Source organism: Artemia sp. Qi Xiang Cuo, chromosome 17 (assembly GCF_049724085.1).
Source record: "Artemia sp. Qi Xiang Cuo chromosome 17, ASM4972408v1, whole genome shotgun sequence".
NCBI lineage: Eukaryota > Metazoa > Arthropoda > Branchiopoda > Anostraca > Artemiidae > Artemia > Artemia sp. Qi Xiang Cuo.
In genome coordinates, this window is record NC_142810.1 from 34,744,266 (window position 1) to 34,765,137 (window position 20,872).

At 34.9% G+C, this 20,872-nt stretch overlaps 1 protein-coding gene across 1 annotated transcript in view; it reads left to right on the plus strand.

Annotated features, from left to right (window-relative positions):
* Positions 1-20,872, plus strand: part of LOC148942136 (voltage-dependent T-type calcium channel subunit alpha-1H-like) — a 386,818-nt gene that overhangs the window by 119,588 nt on the left and 246,358 nt on the right. The window contains exon 7 of the mRNA XM_089103241.1: positions 6,060-6,263. Coding sequence (XP_088959367.1) covers positions 6,060-6,263 — 204 coding nt within the window. The remainder of the gene's footprint in view (positions 1-6,059; positions 6,264-20,872) is intronic.

Consider the following 20,872-nt stretch of genomic DNA (forward strand, 5'->3'; position numbering starts at 1 on the left):
GTTTATAAATCTATAGAAAAGTATGATAAGCTATTTGCTACTTCCGTGTTATAATCATTATTTTATATACTGCTAATTTGGTTAATGAAAGAAAAATGAAATAGGATTATTATAGAATAGTTTAGAAACAAATTTAAGTTTTACTCATCAAAAGTTATGCGCTTGAGAAAATTTGCCTTATTTTTGAAAAATACGGAAAAGAAAAAAAAATATATACATTAACAAATTAATTCTGGCTGCGCTTGTACATCTGAAGTCCCTGGCAAAGCATGAAGAGGAGTGTCCCCCCGATCTTGATTGGATGAGACTGAAGCATTATATGAGAGCATCCATTCCCTCTTAAATTTTCTACCAGGTTGCATAGAGATTTGCGCAGAGCTGGCACTTGGCTTCATTACTCCTGTCTCAGCGTTGTTGTGGGCTTCATTCAATTTTGCAAGTTTTTGCTTCGATGATTGATCAACGGCATTCTAAAATATAAAAATCATTTTCAGTTTTCAAACTATTTAGCTTACGGGAGGGTACTACCCCTTTAATATCAAACCCCTAAAAGTTGAAAAAATTACGCAATTTAATTAGCTAGCTCAATTCTTACTTATTCAGAATATTAACGAAAGGCGTTAGGCATTCAATTCCATAGTATCAAACATGAAAAGTTGAAAATTATGTTTTTTTTTATGCAAAGCTTTTTAAAACTTATATATCTAAATTAAGAATATCACAGTACCAAACTCATAAAAGTTGAAAAAAAAATTACACAAGCAGTTAACCTGGACTAAATAAATCATTGTAAGCAAAGAACTTTTTTTCTCCTTCCATATCAACAATTAAAGCGCCCAGTTCGTAACAATTAAAGTGCCCAGTTCAGGCATAGTTCGTAAGTTAATTCATAACTCAATTTGGAAAAAAAAAGCCACTTAATGACGAGACAAAAAATAGATTTTCTTTTTTTTTTATTATAGTGAAACTGACTGATCCTGTTTTTTGAATATTTAGCGAAATGCTTTTTTTAAAAGAGGTAACAACACGGGGAAAAAAAGCATAAGAAAGGAAGGAAGTTCTTCCCTAACTTAATAACGAGACAAAAAAATAGATTTCTTTTTATCATAGTGAAACTGACTGATCCTGTTTTTTGAATATTTAGCGAAATGCTTTTTTTAAAAGAGCTAACAACACAGTAAAAAAAAGCGTAAGAAAGGAAGGAAATTCTTCCCTAACTTAATAACGAGACAAAAAAAATAGATTTCTTTTTTATTATAGCGAAACTGACTGATCCTGTTTTTTGAATATTTAGCGAATTGCTTTTTAAAAGAGCTAACAACACAGTAAAAAAAAGCGTAATAAAGGAAGGAAATTCTTCCCTAACTTAATAACGATACAAAAAAAATATATTTCTTTTTTATTATAGCGAAACTGACTGACCCCTGTTTTTAATATTTATTTAAATGATTTTTTAAAACAGCTAACAACACGGTGAAAAAAAAAGCATAAGAAAGGAAGGAAATTCTTCCCTAACTTAATGACGAGACAAAAAAAAATATATTTCTTTTTTATTATAGCGAAACTGACTGATCCTGTTTTTGAGTATTTAGCGAAATGCTTTTTTTAAAATAGGTAAGAACACGGTGAAAAAAAAGCATAAGAAAGGAAGGAAATACTTCCCTAAATTAATCACGAGACAAAAAAAAAATAGATTTCTTTATATTATATTGAAACTGACTGTTCCTGTTTTTTGAATATTTAGCGAAATGCTTTTTTTAAAAGTTCTAACAAAACAGTAAAAAAAAGAGTAAGAAAGAAAGGAAATTCTTCCCTACCTTAATAACGAGACAAAAAAAAAAGATCTATTTTTTATTATAGCGAAACTGACTGATCCTGTTTTTTGAATATTTAGCGAAATGCTTTTTTAAAAGAGGTAACAGCACAGTGAAAAAAAAAGGGCGTAAGTAAGGAAATTCTTCCCTAACTTAATGGCGAGACAAAAAAAATAGATTTCTTTTTATTATAATAATTAGAAAATTTTACTCACCAGAAGTCGCTTAGAATATTCCATATCTATGTAAATGATTGCAAAAATATTGATACTACTAGATTGAATGAACTATTCAAACTCTAGAAAGTTCTAATCTGAAACCTGAATATATACAAAAAAATAATTGAATATATTGGCAGCTAAAAAAGACGCACCGGTTTTTCTGACACGGATTTACCCTAAAAAACATGTATATCATGAAATAGAAATCTAGTCCACGTAAATTATGTAAAAAAAACTTGTCCTTCATAGCATATTATGCAAATCCCAAGTAGCACAAGATAGAACATAGTATAATGCCATGTGAGGGAGCTCTGAATCTCTTTGAAAAGGTGTAGAAACGCAAGCAAATAACGTTGAAATTGCTATATGTCTAAGCAAATCCAGACGAGAGATACTACTTTAAAGATCCATCAGTTCAAGATTTTTTTTTCACTGTAATTTTTATTTTCATTTTCAATGCTGTAAGAACTGGAAAATAATAAATTTTAATATTCGAGCAATTCGTTTTCATTGAAGCACCAATGACGCAGAAGGCTTTAGGTTTTTACAGTTAAAGAAGTTATTTTCAATATTAAGTACAAAAGAAAACATTTGTAATATAATTCGTTTTCAGTAAAGCGCCAGTGACGCAGTAGGTTTTAGGCTTCTGCAGTGAGGCGATACCCAAACTCACGTTTGTAGTTATTTTTATTCGATTCAAACTTGATTTGCAGATTCAATCTAAGTTTAACTCATTTTAAGATTTGTTTATTCATTTACATTGATATATATTGTATGTTTGTTCGCATTGATTTTTTATTTAATTTCTGTTCGTTTTAATTTTCATTTATACTTCAATAGCAAAATATTTTTTTTTGTTTTAAGCTTGATTTTCATGTTCAATCTATGAATTGCTCGCGTTAAGATTTATTTATTCATTTATATTATTACTTGTTGTATGTTATTTGCTATGATTGTTTATTTAATTTCTGTTCGTTTTTGGTTTCATTTATTCTTTAATAGTAATTTCTGGTCGTTTTTAGTTTGAAATTTAACAGGTATTTTTATCTCCAGAGCATAAGTTTAAAATGTCCATTACTTTTCTTTGAAAAAATTATTTTTAGGAAAGTTTTTTTTTAAATTAAGTGTTGTTTGTTTTTTATTGCAAAAAGTTTCAAGTTTTTATGGCATGGGGGGATGCTTACTGTCCCATTATTCTTGACTTTAAAAAACGGATCTAGAACTTTGAATTTAAGTTCAATGAGGCTTTTTTCAAAGTCTATACGATTACCTCTTTGATAAAAACCTTATATATGAACAATAGACAGCTTGCATAACTTGTGGACAGCGATTGATAACAATGAATGGATTGAAAAAATAGCTCCAATAAGGGGGTTTAGACCATTTCACTTGCTGACACAAAGGGATCACGACTGTTTGGAATTGACCTTAATAGGAATTTGTGTGCCAAAGCAATTTTGCATCTATCACAGAGTATGTATTTTAACCTTATAATTTGGATAATTATAATAGATTTCCTATGTGTTCTTTCCATACAAAACCCCTTCCCGTAAGTTATAAACCCCCCTTAATAAGTTATCCCCCAGGGCATAACTCACAACGCCTACCCCTGGGCCCTGGTGGGCTGTGTCGACACCGGAGTTTTTGTTATCAGAATTTTGAACTATTTTAACAAAATGTTTATCTCAAAATTTTTATCTAATGCATTGAGGGCGTGGAGGAGGGAGGGCGGCTAGTTGCCCTTCAATCTCTTTTGACTATCAAAAAGTGAACAAAAACTTTCAATTTTCAATCAAATGAGCCCTCTCTAAAGTTTATACGAGCATCCCTTCCATAAGAAATAATATGAAGGATTCGGAGAATCCTTAAATTACAACCCTTACCCTGAGGGCTTTGGGGGAGTTGTAATCCTCAAAGACCTAATTTCCACAACTTAAAACTACGTTTAATAAAATGGCTGTCTTAAAATTTTGTTTGGATGTGTTTGGGGAAAAGGTGGGCGTGAGAGGGGGGTTAGTTGCCCTCAAATCACTTTCGACTATTACAAAGGGCACTAGCCGTCGGAATTTCCAATCGAATGAGCCTGTTTTGATGCTTCGACGACAATGCCATCTATAAAAACCTTATATGCCCCCAGGGCATAACTTTAAACCTTTGCCCTGAGGGTTGAGGGGGATTGTCCTCCTCAAAAATATATTTTCTATCTGGATATCAACTATGCTGAACAAAAATGGCTATCTCAAAATTTTGATTGGATGTATTTGGGGGAATGATAGGCATGGGGGAGGGCTAGTTGCCCTCCAATCACTTTTGACTATTAAAAAGGGCACTATCCCTTTGAATTTCCAATCGAATGAGCTTTTATGAGGTTTTTTATGACAACGCCTTTTATAAAAACCTTATATGCCCCCAGGGCATAAATTAAAACTCTTGCCCTGAGGGTTGTGGGGGATTGTCCTCCTCAAAAACATGTTTTCTATCTGAAAATCAACTACGTTGAACAAAATGGCTATCTCAAAATTTTGATTGGATGTGTTTGGGGGATTTATAGGCGTGGGAGGGGGGCCGATTTACCATGCAATCACTTTTGACTATTAAAAAGGGCACTAGTACTTTGAATTTCCAATCTAATGAATCATTTTTGACGTTTCTACGACAAAGCATTCTATAAAAACCATAACTGTCCCCAGGGCAGAAATTAAAACCATTGCCCTGAAGTTTCTGGGAGATTTTCCTCCTCAAGAACATATATTCTCTTTTAAAATCCGCTATACTGAACAAATGGGATATATCAAAATTTTGATTGGATGTGTGTGGGGAAATGATGGGCGTGGGTGGGGGCGCTAGTTGCACTAAAATCACTTAGGACTATTAAAAAAGATACGAGCCCTTTAATTTCGAATAGACGGAGCTTGTTTTGAGCTTTCTATGAGAACGCCTTCTATAAAAACCTTATATATCCCCAGGGCATAACATAAAACCCTTGCCCTGAGGGTTGTGGGGGAGTGTCCTCCTCAAAAATGTATTTTCTATCTGTAAATCAACTACGCTGAACAAAATAGCTATCTGAAAATTTTGATTGGAATGTTTTTGGGGGAATGATGGGCGTGGGGGGAGGGGGTCTAGTTACACTCCAATCACTTTCGACTATTAAAAAGGGCACTAGCTCTTCAATTTCCAATCGAATGAGCCTGTTTTGAAGTTTCTACGACAGCGCCTTCTATAAAAACCTTCTATGCCCCCAGGGCATAACTTAAACCCCTTGCCCTGAGGGTTGGGGGGAGTATCCTCCTCAAAAATATATTTTATCTCTGAAAATCAACTACGCTGAACAAAATGGCTATCTCAAAATTTTGATTTTATGTGTTTGGGGGAACGATGGGCGTGGGGGGGGGGGGCTAGTTGCCCTCCAATCATTTTCGACTATTAAAAAGGGCACTAGAACTCTCAATAGAATGAGCCCCCTTTGAAGCTTCTACGACGACCCCTTCCATATGAAGTGCCTCTGGGAAAAAATAAATAAATAAATAATAAAACATTGGAGCCGTATAGCCTTTACTATAGGCAACGCTACAGCGTTGCCTCTGATTAGGTAATTAATTGAAGATTTTGTACAATGATTTTTTTTTCAGCTGTTATGAGGTATTTGAAACATATTTTTAAAATGGTCCTGGTGGAATTGGTCATCTGTTTTGTGAAGATGTACTGTGCTCGATGTACTGAATTAATGTAATAACAAGTTGTGAGGGAAAATAAAGCCTTAGGAAGCTATACCCTATGTTGTAGCCTAAAATAAGTTATTAGGCCTATATGTGTTTGAATGTGGATGCATCTCTATCCATCTCACACAAGTGAATGATATCAAAATTTTCAGCAATAAAGCCAAAGAAAACACATTTGCAAAAGCATGATTTAGTACATATTGAAGCTTCACTAATCCAGACACACGGACAAGTTATGAAAACTATCGTTTCTCTAAAATAAGCAATTTATTGGAATTTGATACGGTCGATTTTTTTTTCAGCAAGTACGAGGTATTTGAAAAATATTTTGGAAGTGGTTCAGCTGGAAGTGGCCTATCCGTTTTGCGAACATTTCGCCTTTTAAGAATATTAAAGCTCGTAAGATTCCTGCCAAATTTAAGAAGGCAATTAATTGTGATGCTAAGAACGATGGACAACGTCGCAATTTTCTTTGCATTACTAGTATTGTTCATTTTCATTTTCAGGTTAGTCTATTTCTTGTTGGAATTTTCTTGATTATTTCTATTTCTTAACTTTTTTAACTTATTTCTTCACTGTTTCATTTTTATTTCACTATTATTTCTTCAATCGTCTTGAACATATGTGCTTTTTCCGCTTATCTTCAGCTATCTTCAATGTTTATTAAGCATCATTTCTCATCCTTGATACTGTGGGGTTGTGGCTCCTGGAGAGGGGCGGAGTAAAACTATAAATAAGGTATCGAAACCTTTTGCAGAAACCATAGAACGAAATAAGTATACAAAACAAGCATTTATTTACTGGATAAGTAGATTTCTATCAAATTTGCTTATGCATGCGAAAACGAAACCTTAGACAAGGATTTGTGGTATATCAATCACTAATCAGAAAGATGATACCAATAGACGAAACATCTAGGCTTAGATTATAATGCGGTCATCATGTAACTGCCGTTGTTCGTTCATTATTTAGGAATTTTTTAACATGGAAAAACCTGAGAAACGATGTGCTAAAGTCGGTGACGTCAGTTCCCCATATTAAGGGAGCGTGGGAGGGGGGGGGGGGTAAATGATTTTTAGAATCTAGGGCGGCAACTTTTTTCAGTCTTGCGGTGAAAATACCAAAAAACGGTAATTTATAATGAAAACACCGATTTTTTTTCTAATCTGAGGGAGGCAATAAAATCTAGGGGGCACATCCTACTGCTCCCCTGTTACTCAATTAACTTTATTGTCTAGGCTGAGATTACAGGACTAGATAGTTAAAGAAATAATTATAAAGCAACATTAAAGAAGCTGAAAAATGACTAGAAAACGAAAGAAAGAATTAATAATTGACCCTTCGTTTTTTAAGAAAATAAAAATTCTCACGTTTCCTTAGAAAACAGACCTGAAAAGAAGAATTGCACGAGTAACAAGGTATATCGTCAAATTCTTTCGTGGTTAAGACCAAGGCCGTACCCAGGATTTTTTTTTCGGAGGGAGTTTTACTCTAACCCCCTACCCCCCCCCCCCTGAGTACGGCCTTGGTTATGACGATAAGTAGCCCATATTCTGTGGGAAATCTCCATAAAACACGTCTCAAGGATGTTAAAAAGTATTTAACATTAAATCCATCTTGATGATGCAAAAGATGAGGTAATGTAATGCAGTCTCAGGATGAGACATATCCAGAAAGTCAATGAATTTGCTTTAGATTTATGTTAGTGTGGTTTTGAGAAAAGCTTTCTAAGACCATTGTGTGCTTCTGTATATTAAAATTGTATTTTTTTTTTACTTGAACTTTCGTATTGTAGACAGTGAAACAAAAAGTAAAGACAAACTCTAAAACAAAAAAAATTCTAGTACTTGGGGACCACTTCAGCAACTCTGTTGTTTTTTGTTTTTTTTCTGTTTTATTTTCTGATTCTATTCTTTTGTTTGGGTTTAAAAGATATAAAATTGTATCACCTCAATCGTACACTATTTGGCTTTGTTTGCTCGAAGGAATGGTGCTTTCTTTTGTTCGGTATTAAAAGTTTCGATCGAAGAAGAACAAAACCCAATTTAGATAAAACAAATAACAATTTTATTAAAACAAGTCATCATAATGTGGCTTTGTTTTCATCTGCTTTACTGTAAGTGGTAATTTTCAGCTTTATTTGTGTCCTAGTCAATGTTGGTGTATTTCTTTTTAATGAGTAAGGCTAAATAAATAATTTACCTTTTAAATTTTGGATTATCTTGAATATTGCTCAGATGCTTTAAATCTAGGCAAACAGTGTCGAACTTCAACATTTGAGTCATTTGATTGTACTTAGCCTATCATACACTTCTCTCTAAAGAATGAGTGCTGTCTATACAAAAAAAGGCAAAAAACTTTTTTTTAAGCTAATTTGACCAAATCCACTATAAATGTTCTAAAGGAGACACTATACTCAAGCATATAAGTAAATATTAACATTTTCTTGAAGTTTTACCAAACGGCTGGATAATTAAAATCACAATCAGAAAGTAATCTTCTTTGTGAAATATCTCCGCTGTTTGTTTTATGGACTCATTGGCCTCGTAACGTTTATATTCACCTAAGCTTAATGTTTGTAGTAGTGTGACTGACGAAGGAGGCAAATGAATTTTTTATTAGTTCTTTTTTTTAGCAAGGTCGATAAGGCTAACATGAATAAACACCGTACTGTTCTTTGTTTTGGCAATGGCAGCATTATGTAGACCCGTTAGATTCTTCATAATAAAACATTTAAATAAAATTTAAAACATAATAAAACATAGTTCTTTTTTTACGAAGAACTTGAGGTTTTTTACTTATAGTACTCTCGTTGCAATACTTTACTGGGCCAGAAATTTAATCCTATGAAACAGAAAATAAAGTAGCAAAAATTAATGAAAAAAAAATAGATCTGACTATAATTTTTACATATTGCCAAATAAATAATTTTTATGGTAATTATATTACCGAAGCTCTAAAATAAAATTTTTTAAGATTGATTATTACGTTTTATACGTACATTTCTATTCTTATTTAGCTACAATTTGAAAATTTTGTATAAGTAAGCCTATATAAAGCATTCAAAGCAATAATCATATGTTAAGTAAATGTATTTGTCAAATTAAAGATCAAGTAGAGTGAATAAAAACAACCTAGATTCAACTAAAGCAATGATCGTTAACTGTCACTTTCGAAAAAGCCTCTATAGTTACTGATTAGCTTTTGACATGATGACATGTACGTTTGTAGTTTTTTAAATTTCTCTTTTTTGCTATACCGAGTGATGCTTTTCTGTGTTATGCTTATCTTTATGCCACGCGGCTTCTTTGATGCATGCTTTGAAATGTTTCTCCACTCCAGTATACTTGGCATGAACTTATTCGGATGCAAGTTTTGCCGGAAATTGGACGATGGGTTTGTGGCGTGTGATCGCAAGAATTTCGATTCACTTCTTTGGGCCATTGTAACCGTTTTTCAAGTGAGTAACACTTTCCTTTTTCTATCTTTGCCTGTCTAATTTGTGACAAAACAACGCATGTCTTGCCTGATTTTTTGTGCATGCGCATTTCTGTGTTATATTTATTTCCGTTGTGAAAAAGGTAAATAGATTTTGATATACATTCTAAAATAGATATCAGATCTGTAATTCCACAGAAACTAAAACTTTTTCTATTAAGAAAAAGAACATTGTCAATATATTTAGAACCTTATTTGATGTAGTCCACAAAGGTTAAAACTCGATACATTGAAAAAATAAAATTTGTAAAGATATTACGAACCTTATTTAACGTGGTATTGGTTCTACTACCCTCGACGCTTTCTCTGCAGGTGAAACAAACTACACCAAGAATTATTCATTCGTAACTGTATCTACCCAGTGGCGTCAATTAATTGAGTAGGGTACCTTTACCGTTCTTTCGGTAATTTTCATTGAAAAACGCATTTTCTTGGTATTTTAATTGGAAAAATTGAAAAAGACTAGGTTTTGAAAAACACATTTGGCCTCGTTTGAGTTTTGTGAGTTGACGCCACTTTATCTGTCTCTTTGAATTGCCATCATGGTCTTGTGGCTATACCACCTACGAGCTTTTTTTTAGAATCTATCTCTCTCTATAGGACATCTAGTCTAATTCCCAGGTGCTCACTTTACTTTTAAAACTATATAAGAAAAAAAGAGCATAAAACCACATTAAGAGAGATGAGATGAGATGAATTTTATTTTCAACTAATAATTACATCATAATTACCTGGCACTTACCACATTTTTTTTAATGACATTATCATCAAACGTAGAAATGGTAAGAACGTATGACGTTTTATTAAGCCACTATTGTGGCTTGAGCAGCGTCACACAATCTTTTATCTTAAACCAAACTCATTCACTCTTCCTACTCTTTTCATACCATTCATTACAATACTGAACATTGTGTTCAGTGTGAAGTCACTCAAAGCTAGGGTATGAATTTTTTATATGAAAATTAGTTTAATTAGTTTTAATAATATTTCTCTTATTATAGAAATAAATTGACAAGCACTCATCAAAGGTATGACTATACGACAGCTATCTAATGAAGGATTTTGTTATGTTTATATGTCATCATTTCGTGCAATTTTTAATTTATCACCTAGCCACAGAACGGTTTCTGATAACATAATAGCTAGTTCCCCATGGATAGTATGTACAACCAGGAATTTAACGATAAGGGTCTTTGGGGTCCAGCCTCCTCTCCCCGAAATCCTCAGTTTTCCTGAAATTCTGAGCACCTCCTATCCAAATTATCATTTAATTTTTTTACATATTTTTGCCCCTCTCCTGGAGTTTTGGTTTCTGCCCCATGCCCCCCCCCCCAAAAAAAATAATTCTAGTTAAGTGCATGTATAAAACTTTCCGTCCTCTAAATAAAGAGTCGGAGCCGACACATACATGCCTCTTGCATCTTAGGAATTAAGCTCTAGCCCGTATTCGATTGTCTCCAAAATGGGCTAAGCTTACCTATTAGCAGTAGGTTTCCATGTTATATTTAGGAATGAATATAACGACATTCTTGTAAGGCTCGTGGGATTGTTATTGTTTTGACAGATGTAGAAAAAAAATTTCTTAAAAATTTAAAAGCATTCCTAATGAGGGCCAAAGATAATTGTAAAATATCAAGCTCGGCTATTTTAATAGAAGAGCTATACTACCATGATTTTAAATTTTTAAATGAGTGGCACTTTCTAAATCATACTTCCAATATACTAATAAATGAAAGGGTCAAATTTTCCCAGCGTATCAATTCTATCCCGCCTACGTGCTGATTTATATTCTGAAGTGAGAATGATCGTAAATAGCTAATCCAAATGGTAGCTACACTTTGCCGGAAATGGATTTACTCAATGTCGGTAAAATTTAGTTACCTTGTCATGAGGTTATTGTTGCAAAATAGAATAAAATTGTGCAAATAAAACAGTAAACGGCATTGATTACTATAATGAAAAGTCCAAAGAAGTTAGCAAATACAAAATGCGAATGCGAAATGTCATCGATGACTTGTATTTCTTATTAAGAATTTTTTTTTATCAAGAAAACGTAAATCACAAAATTTACTGTAAAAAATTAATGCTTATTAACATGAATTAAAATTTGCGCTAAATAGTATACAGCAACTTGAAAAAAATATATCACCCCCTTGAAACGACTGTAAGCAAAGCGGCCCATGGTGACACTATCAACTCTGACGCGCCACGGATTTTACGAGTTTTGCCCTTGCTGATTCATGCCGTGGGCTTCCCACAGCTATGACCAGTATGTTTGCGACAAGTGTACTACCTGCGGGGGAGTAAATATCAAACTATTTTGCCTTCGGTGCCACGGTCTGTGCCATCAGTAGTCTATATTTAATAATATATATTTGGAGGAGGACAGGCCTTCCAGTGGATATTACAATGACGGTAAACTCCAAATAGTCTCTACTTAACCCAGCGAGGATTCGGTGAAAATATTCAATACAATCGAAGATTTGTACATCAAGTTTATTACCAATGTGTCAAATCCAACGGTATCTCGATGAACTCTGAACAGGAGCTAGTAAAAAAGAACATATATATAGAAAGGGAGCCCGTTCGCCTCTTTTGCCAGCACATGACAATGTGGGACAATGAAGCCACTGGAACCCCAAAATTGAAGTTACTTTATCCGTAAATTATAAATCAATGGCAAGATTTACGTAGCCCGTGAGAAGACTTTAAATTTAACTTCAGTATAAACCAATTTATTCCTTCTTGCGAAATTATTGCACTAAAAACAGACTAGCGTCTACAAAAGTTTAACATACAAATAATATTAAAGGTAAATCTACGCATAAGAGAAAAGGGAAATTTATCTGATAATAAGGGATATGGACTCAACACCTCTCCCATGAGATATATAACCACCCACACACCTTTATGAAACAGAAAACTGAACATGAACTTTAAAATCTCCATTAATCTTCTGATCTTCCACCTCTGATCAGTTTCTGTAATGCTGCTCTCTACAGCTTAGCTCAGGATCCATCACTATCCAACATGTCTCTACTGTCAAAGTATAATCACCTACGGAACAAGTACTGACAAAACCTATCCGCTCCACACAAAAAAGTGACCCTTTGTATACCTATGGGAACCTGGCAACTAAAAACCGTAGTTACACAATTCATCCTGGTCACTCGTCGCCTGAATCACGCTCTAGCATAATTATTGGCCAGAGCAAAGTACTTTGGCTCGGAGTGATTAAGTAGTACAACATTTTGCGTCTACAGGCGCTGAGGTACGCGGGGTCACTTTTGGAGAGCTTTGTCAGTACTTGTTCCGTAGGTGATTACACTTTGCTCTACTGTAGAATAGCAAGAGTACCGCATTGTATAGCCATCAGAAAGAGGTCTGATATTTTGAACAATGGAAGTCCATGGGATTAGTAGAAAATAATCATGCCAATCTAATAAAGTAATTTTCTGGCCTAGCCAGAGTGAACTCGTATCCACCAACCCAAAAGCATAACGGAAAAATAAAAAAGGAATAAACATCATATAGGTTTTGGGGCAACCTTAATCAGGGGCTAATAGCACGATTAACAAGTATTTTCTCGCTCTCACAAAATTTACATTTAAGAGAAGCAACGAATAGGGTTCTGGCACATTAGACGATGCCAAACGTCAGAAGGGATTAGCCAAACTAGCATTTTAAACTCCAACGATGAAAATAAATCAACATTTAATTGAAACCCGACTTGCCCAATGGCATAACTTAAAATTATTCTTGACAGAAAATACAAGGGTATGGGGAAGCGATTGGAGTACAGAAAAATCGAGTAAAAATATAAACGAACCATTAATAGGTTTGTTCTGGGTTCCATCCCATTAAGTAATCGAATGAAGAAAGAACGTTGATTCCAACTGAAAGTCAAACTTGGATATATAACTCAAGAAATAAGGTTTGAAGGAAATAAGCGTCGATTCCAATCCAGGGAAACAACAGCAAATGGGGCTACTGGGTATACGTTTAGGGGGAACATGAAGTGAATTGTAATGGAAGAAAGTATCTCCCTGAGACCCAAGGTTGGAAAGGCGTCAAGTCTCTTCCCAAGTCTTTTCAATCCAACCCGAAATTAAACACCATCTAACATTATTCCAAAATCCGTTGCAATTCATTCAATTCTGAGAGATGAGATATATGAGATATACATTTATTAAAAAAGAAAACAAACACTATTCGCCTTTCGCCTGCCAAGAAAGACAATAAGCTTGAAAGGGCAAGCGAGGTTATCACTCTCAGCTAATTAAAATAACATTCATACCTTGCTACTCAACACAAAAGAAAATCATCTTATTAAGGATTAAATGAAAAAAGAGAGAAAGAGGAAAAGACAAGAAGTAGATAGAAAAAAAAAGAAAAAAGAAAAAAAGCAAGCTAAATCGGGGAAATACCTTAAATAGAATGACAACCTGGAGTGGGCTTAACACCAAATTCACTCACGAGATAAAAGAAACTTCTTTGCCCGTGACTTGAAAGCCGGAAGACTAGGCGCATTTTTCACACACTCCGGCAATATATTCCAAACATGGGGACCATAATGGCGAATCACAAAAGATTTTACTTTCACCTATCATTGACTGAATATGCAGATTTTGCCTTTTTTTATGGGGTATTTTCAGGGGGTATTTACCGCGGGGAGACGGCTCCAGGGATAATCCCCGTGGGGGGGGGGGGGGTAAACATCTAGAACCACCAAAAAAGTTGGGAAATGAAAACTGAATTTTTAAGTTGCAATTTCGCTTCGTATCTGTTTTCTCTCTTCTAGTTCTCTTTATTTTTACAGAAGAAATGAAATAAATCTTCGTCAAATGAGGATTAACTTGCCACATTTGGTTTTTTATATTGGACCAGAATTTCTCAAACTTTTTGCGGGAGCGGGGCCACGATCAGTTTGTTTTCATTCTTCTCTGACCATCTAAGTTCCTCATTTTGGTCCCTACTTGTCCGCGCCTCATTTTTGGTATATATGTTTTGAAGTTTGTTATTTTCAAAAATGGTTTTGACTTTTGAAAGGAACTAGAACTTTTAATTTCTAATCAAATGAGCCTTCTTTAATGTTAAGTTTATAAGACCACCCCTTCCATTAAAAGCTCAGATGTCCCCGAGGTATAAATTACAAACCTTGCCCCCAGGCTCGGGGGGGGGGGGGGGTGGCGTCAACCCCGGAGAACCTGCTATATCAAAATTTTGATCGAATACATTTGAGGAAAAGAGGGCATGGGGGATGCTAGTTGCCCTCCGATCCCCTTATACTCTTAAAAAAGACAGATCCCCTTAGACTCTTAAAAAATTTTTGATCGAATGCATATGAGGAAAAGAGGGCATGGGGGATGCTAGTTGCCCTCCGATCCCCTTAGACTTAAAAAAGAGCTTCCGATTTCCAAAAGAATGAGCCCCATCCAATTTTGAAACGACCGCCCCTTCCACAAAAACTTTATTAGTTAATTATCGGTGATTAAAGACATAATTAGTGGACCTTTGAACTCTGTTGAACAAAATGGCTATCTCAAATTTAGTTTTATGTGTTTGGGGAAACGATGAGCGTGGAGGAGGCTAGTTGCCCTCCAATCACTTTTGATTGGAGGGCAATCAAATCTTTCGTTTCATTTCTGAACTTCTGGCGGAAGTATTCTGGGGATAAATCATATAGCCTGGAAATAGCTGCTTTTAATTCTTGAAAGTTTTTTACGTAGTACGAAAGCCACACAGGCAGTTTCTACCATATGATTTAGCTTGGACTGTATCATATTTACCCATTGTTTCTCCAGCCACCCGTTCAATTCCGCACTTTTTCAAAATTGCAGATATACAAGTATATATCTTAGTTTTTTTTTTCATCAGTAGGAAATGTATTATCCGTGTTAGATCAATTGTTGACAATTGTTGTTGCGCCTGGGAATTTGTCCTTGCAATTATTTCCATCCATAACCTCCTATCTTCTCTATCTGCCCCTTGCTTCCATTCTTTGGCTATTCTGTCAGCATCCCTTTTTTACTGTCTTTGTCTCTTTCTCTCCTTTTTTCTTTCCTGACTATTCTATCACCCTCCCCCCCTCTTTTCCTTCCCAAGCTTCCTCTTTCTGCATTAAGTAATTCATTATTTGAGTAAGATCTACTTTATCACTTTTTTGTGACTCCCTCCTTGTTACTGAGCTCATACTCTGCTATTTAGTCTACTTTGATTCTGTTTTAGTCAATTTCTCTTAATTCCTTAACTCTAACCGTTGACTCCCCTTCATTTTTCTTAGAATTCAAAGGGTGAGTTTATCATGGCTCCCGCTTATTTTCATAAAACATTTTTCCATCTTTCCATGTTTTCCATATTTTTTTTCATCTTTCTCTACATGGATTGTAGCTTCCGTATCATCTTGTATTATCTCATATCACTGGGTGTACTCCTTCCCGATTGTATTTTCTACACCTATCTCTGTCCCTCTATCTAGGTATTAATTTGAAAAAAAACTTTCTCCACAAATTAAATTTTTGAAAGAAAAATAAAGAGCTCCACTAAACCAAAAATTAGCAGAAATAAAGTCAAATAACCTCCCAAGCGTAAAACTACCGCAAATCACCATCAATAAATAAATCAATCCCAAAACAAACAGAAATTACAATTAATAACCGAGTGAAACTCAAAACGAGCAAAAGTTACATGAGTAGGGGAGTAGTGTCCCATCACTGATTTCAAACGCATGCTATCCCCATTTTCAAACGCATGCCCTCCCTTTTTCTATGGGATTTCAAACGCCTGCCCTCTGACGTCACGGCATCGCTGTTTCTAGGCAATATTCCCGCCCTTGGCAAGAGTTCAAATATTATGTGAAGCACCCCCTATGTTTTTCTGCAATATATATACCCCTTTTCCCATAGGATCTCTAGAACATACCCTCTGACGTCACAGCATCCCTGTTTCTAGGCAATATTCCCGCCCATGAATAGAGTTCAAAGGTTAGGTCAGGTATGTATTCTAGGACATGCCCTCTGAAGTCACGGCAGCCATAGGGAAAATGACATAGGATTTCTAGTACATGCCCTCTGACGTCACGCGACACACCCTTTTTCCCTGTTACTAGGTAAAATCATGTCTAGACACGTTCCCATGTTGCTGAATTCCCCTGCCTTGTTTCTAGGCAAATCATGTCTAGACACGTTCCCAGGTGGTTGAAACTATTGATCGAGGATCAGTTTGTTTTTGGAAGTGGACCAGTCAACATCAAAAATATTTTACATATGCCCATTATACTTTTATACTTTGGGCAGCTGGTCATCCTGTGAGAATTGTACTTTTGCTGATGACTATGAAGAAAAATATAAATTATGCAATTCGTGTAAATTGCATAGAAGATATGCTGTGAAAATCAAAGACTGTCATTCTTGTCTTGAAGAGATGTTAGAGGATTCTTATGCTCCAATTGTCACTATGATAAATGTGATCAATTGAAAAATAATTACCCTGGCATTATTGCAAAAAACCCTAAACGTGAGTTCAGTTTATTTTTAAGAGACTGGTATAGTCGTGGCTTTAAATATTCTGGGAGGAAGAACCTGGTCTACGCTGCAGTTGCTGGATTAATAAAAGAGACTGGTTTTTACGACCTCGCTGGGAAGATACTGGATATTATTATTATAAGCCAACAGACTTTTATTTGGCTGTTGAAGAAAGTGATTCTTCATATGAGAATTTTGTATGTGACAATGCTTGAAGTAAACAAATTCAAACACATGAATTTTATTTTAAAAATTAGAGCAGTATTATTGACTTTACAAAGAGACATAATAAAAATAAACTTACCCTATATTGTAGAAAATGTGAGCCTGACTTTGCAAGTCAAGACAAATACAAGGTAAATCCTAACGAGCTACCAGCATTTATCGTTTCGGATGATTACCTATACGTAGAAGAAGAAATCTAAAGGAAACAATGTTTTGTACACAAAATTTTATTAACCAACAAATTTACATACATTTTTAAAGCATTTCACATTTAGGGCACCGAAATTTATATTATAGAGGTAAGAAAGAGTATTTTCAACTAGAAAGTCGTTCAATCGAGGATTGTTAACATAAATCTTGATAAATTCCGTGTAAGTATGTCCACGACTTCGAAAAATAAAATATAATAGGGCATGCACAGCTTTTCGTTGATAAATCTTGTAACCGCTTCCGATTTTGAATAATAGATTTTCCACTCTGCCCAAGATAATTTGTAATGCCAGGTGTGTGGAATGTATACGGCCAGCCAAGCGGATCAAAAAATTATTTACTGCTTCTTGTTTGAAATATGCATAGCTCGTGCCCCGTCTGTATACTCGAAGGCCTGCAATTAACAATAAATATGGATTTGTTAGCGTGTTGATTATGCTCCAGAAAATCTGAAGGTATGCAATAGGATTTATATTTGGACATGTAAGGGTCCATGTTAAATACTTCGATTATTTGTTCCGTGTTTATGGCGCCAAGTCTAATAAAACACTGCCGTCAGGAGTAATTTCCCAATAGTTTTCAAATTGTTTTAGCGAGATTAATGCAATGCTTTTCCCCAACGGTTTGGCAAAGGTAGACTCTATCCGTACATTTCCTGTCCAGACAATACTCATATCTTGAGGACCATACAAATCTAATACAATAATACCATATGTTTTTGCAAACATTTCTTCACTTATACCATTTTTGAATAATTGAGAATCTTGATCTAGGAGCTGCATTATCAATTCATAAAGGGTCCTGTAGGATTTATCAAAGGATAGATTGTAGAGCGGGATTCCATTTATTTTACACACAAGCGATGAAAGTCCAAATAATTCAAATTTATACGGGGAATCTGTTCGTGATTGTATGAGGAACAATTAGTTTGATATTGTTACCACTGGCTGTTAATTTTTCAATTGCCAAAGCCCCAGAACTCCTAACTTGTTGTTTTCATACATAAAGTAGTGCCGAGGCGAAAGAGACTGTTACAATGGGTGCAGCGTCCAGTACTTTTCGTATAATATAATTGGACGGTGCGAGTTGTAGTTTTATATCAATCTTTACATTAAGAGGCAACCATTGAGGTATATTAAATATATCGTGATTTAGTTTCCCAAATAAATGTAAATCTTTAGTTGTTGTCTCTCTAAGAATATTGGTAGTATCAGTATTTGTTTTATATTCATATTCAATAGTCATACCTCTCAACTGCTTATAGGACGTTGGTTTCATCAACATGAATTGTATATAACTTGCATAACTTGAAAGACTATTGATCGTGCTCATCAATCTCTCGTTTATGTAGACACTTATTTGTCGAAATAAATTATGAAGTACACAATTTTCGTAGGATAACCCCTCGGCGGTACTTGGTTTTTCACTGTTCGATTTTTTAACAATGACATTTAAATCTAAAAATGTCAAATTCAAATCGATAAAGTCGTCTTCACTAGAATAAATTTGAAAATGGACATTATCAGAGAGCGGTTGCTGTGGATAGAGTTGTTCATAAAATCCATGTTTTACACTGAGATCTACATTTTCCGTGATGAAAAGAGTTAGAGATGAGGTGACTGAAGGGGTACAATATTTTTGCGGTAGATATTTCATCTTAGGAAAAGAAATCCTTTTTGGATCTTTTTACTTTCTTTGATGCTTTATGCTTCCCGGCTGACTTGAAACTGATGAGTGATGGGATCTTTCTCTTCCCTTTTAAACCTTTTCCCCGTTGTTTCAAGTGCTCGCCGAGGGATCGTGCGACATGAAATTTTGCAAAACACTTTCTTGAATATCTTTCCCAGGGCCCCAAACATGTAATGTAGAGGACGCAAACTCCGCTGCAACCGGTGCAATATATTTTCTAGCCATGGGCAGTGCAGAGCGAAAAAGCTTAGCAAACCAACTGCCGAGACCGTACCCAGACATTGACGAACGACCCCTATAATAGTCCATTCCATGTCCCAACTTGTGTTTTCCAAGAGTAGCAACATAGCAATCAATATCAGGACATACAAACTGAGTTCTATTAGCCATTTCACTGAATGGGTCAAAAATGACATGTAATTACAGCCAAACCTTTTGTTATTGCGTGAAGATCACCCAATTCGCTTCTTAATGTTAACTGACAGAGCTCCAAATACAAAGTGTTTGACTGGAACGTATTGAAATTATTTTACATTCTAGTGGTGAATCTGCTATTTAGATATTTTTCGTCCACAAAAACACAAATGTAAAGCGTTAGAATTGTCGGCTAATGGTCCGTTGATGAGGGGAGTATAAAGAATTAAACAATTTCTTAAGGAAAAGGCATGTGAGTACTATACGAAAAGAACATGATCCAATTCACTAGCGCTTCCTGCACTTTGACCGTTGATTACATCATGTTTAAAACCAAGCACTTCTCTTATATTATCATTGGGAATAACCTTTTCATTGTCAATAGGCGAACTAATGTAGATTTTCCCCTCTTCCTTTGAATAATTGAATTGAAAGGCACCATTTTTACGAGCGGAAACTTTTTTTTGATTGCACGACACAATTCGTTCATGCTCCCACACTCATTATATGATAATGTGGCAAAAGAGCATTCAAAGTAATTCAAATTTTGAATTACATATTGATCGCTAACAATTGGCCAATCATGGGGTTTAATTTTTATATTATATGTATGATCCTTTCTTAGGATATGATATCTGTTTTTAAGAATACAATCTACAAGAGCCACTTCATACCTTCCCTCAAATTTAATGGCCGGGGAAAGTTTTGTTCAAAAATCGCTAGTCTTATTCAAATCGTCACATAGAGGATCAGAAACATTGGACATGAATGTCACATAGAAACCTTAAGACATTATGAACGTCTTCAGCGGGTATCCACAAATCAAAATCAGTGTTGTATCCTAGCCAGCAAACAAGCAACTGTCGCTTACCCTTATGTGTAAGAGTCTTTAATACCTTTTCAATTTGATACACTCAAGTGTTTTTAACTTTTTGTAATTTATAATCATAAAAACCGCCAAGAATCTCTTCATCTTTCATATCACGAAGCCGATATGTTATTGGTTTAGTATCCAAGATTTTTGACACTTTAAAAGTTCAATGGACCACAAGTAATTTCCCTTTTCAAAAATATTTCTTGTACGAATCATTCGAACAGTATCACCAACATTAAGTTTTTTTGCTGCCTTTTCGTTAGAATATTGTGTAAGGAAATGTGTATTGCCACTATAATGAACTTCCTGAGGGCTAGTATTGAACAAGGATCGATAAGGACGTTGGTTGTATATTTGCATTATTTCGTCTAAATCATGAATAAATGTAGGAGTGTTTTTTAATGTACAATACCTACAAATTAAAAGTAAAATAGTTCGTATTAAACGTTCAGCCAATGCCGCCTTTATAGGACTATGAGTATGATAGAGTATTGTATTATTTCTCAATAACATTTTGTTTACATGGGGATTAACAAGTTCACTTCCACGGTCTGTTTGATTTTTTTTATATGAATCTTTTTCGAAAATGGATCCAAGGGCCTTAGCAACTTCATTACCTCTCTTTGACTGCAATCGAACTGCAAACGCAGATACCAACTAAAAACACTTATTGCGAGTAAAA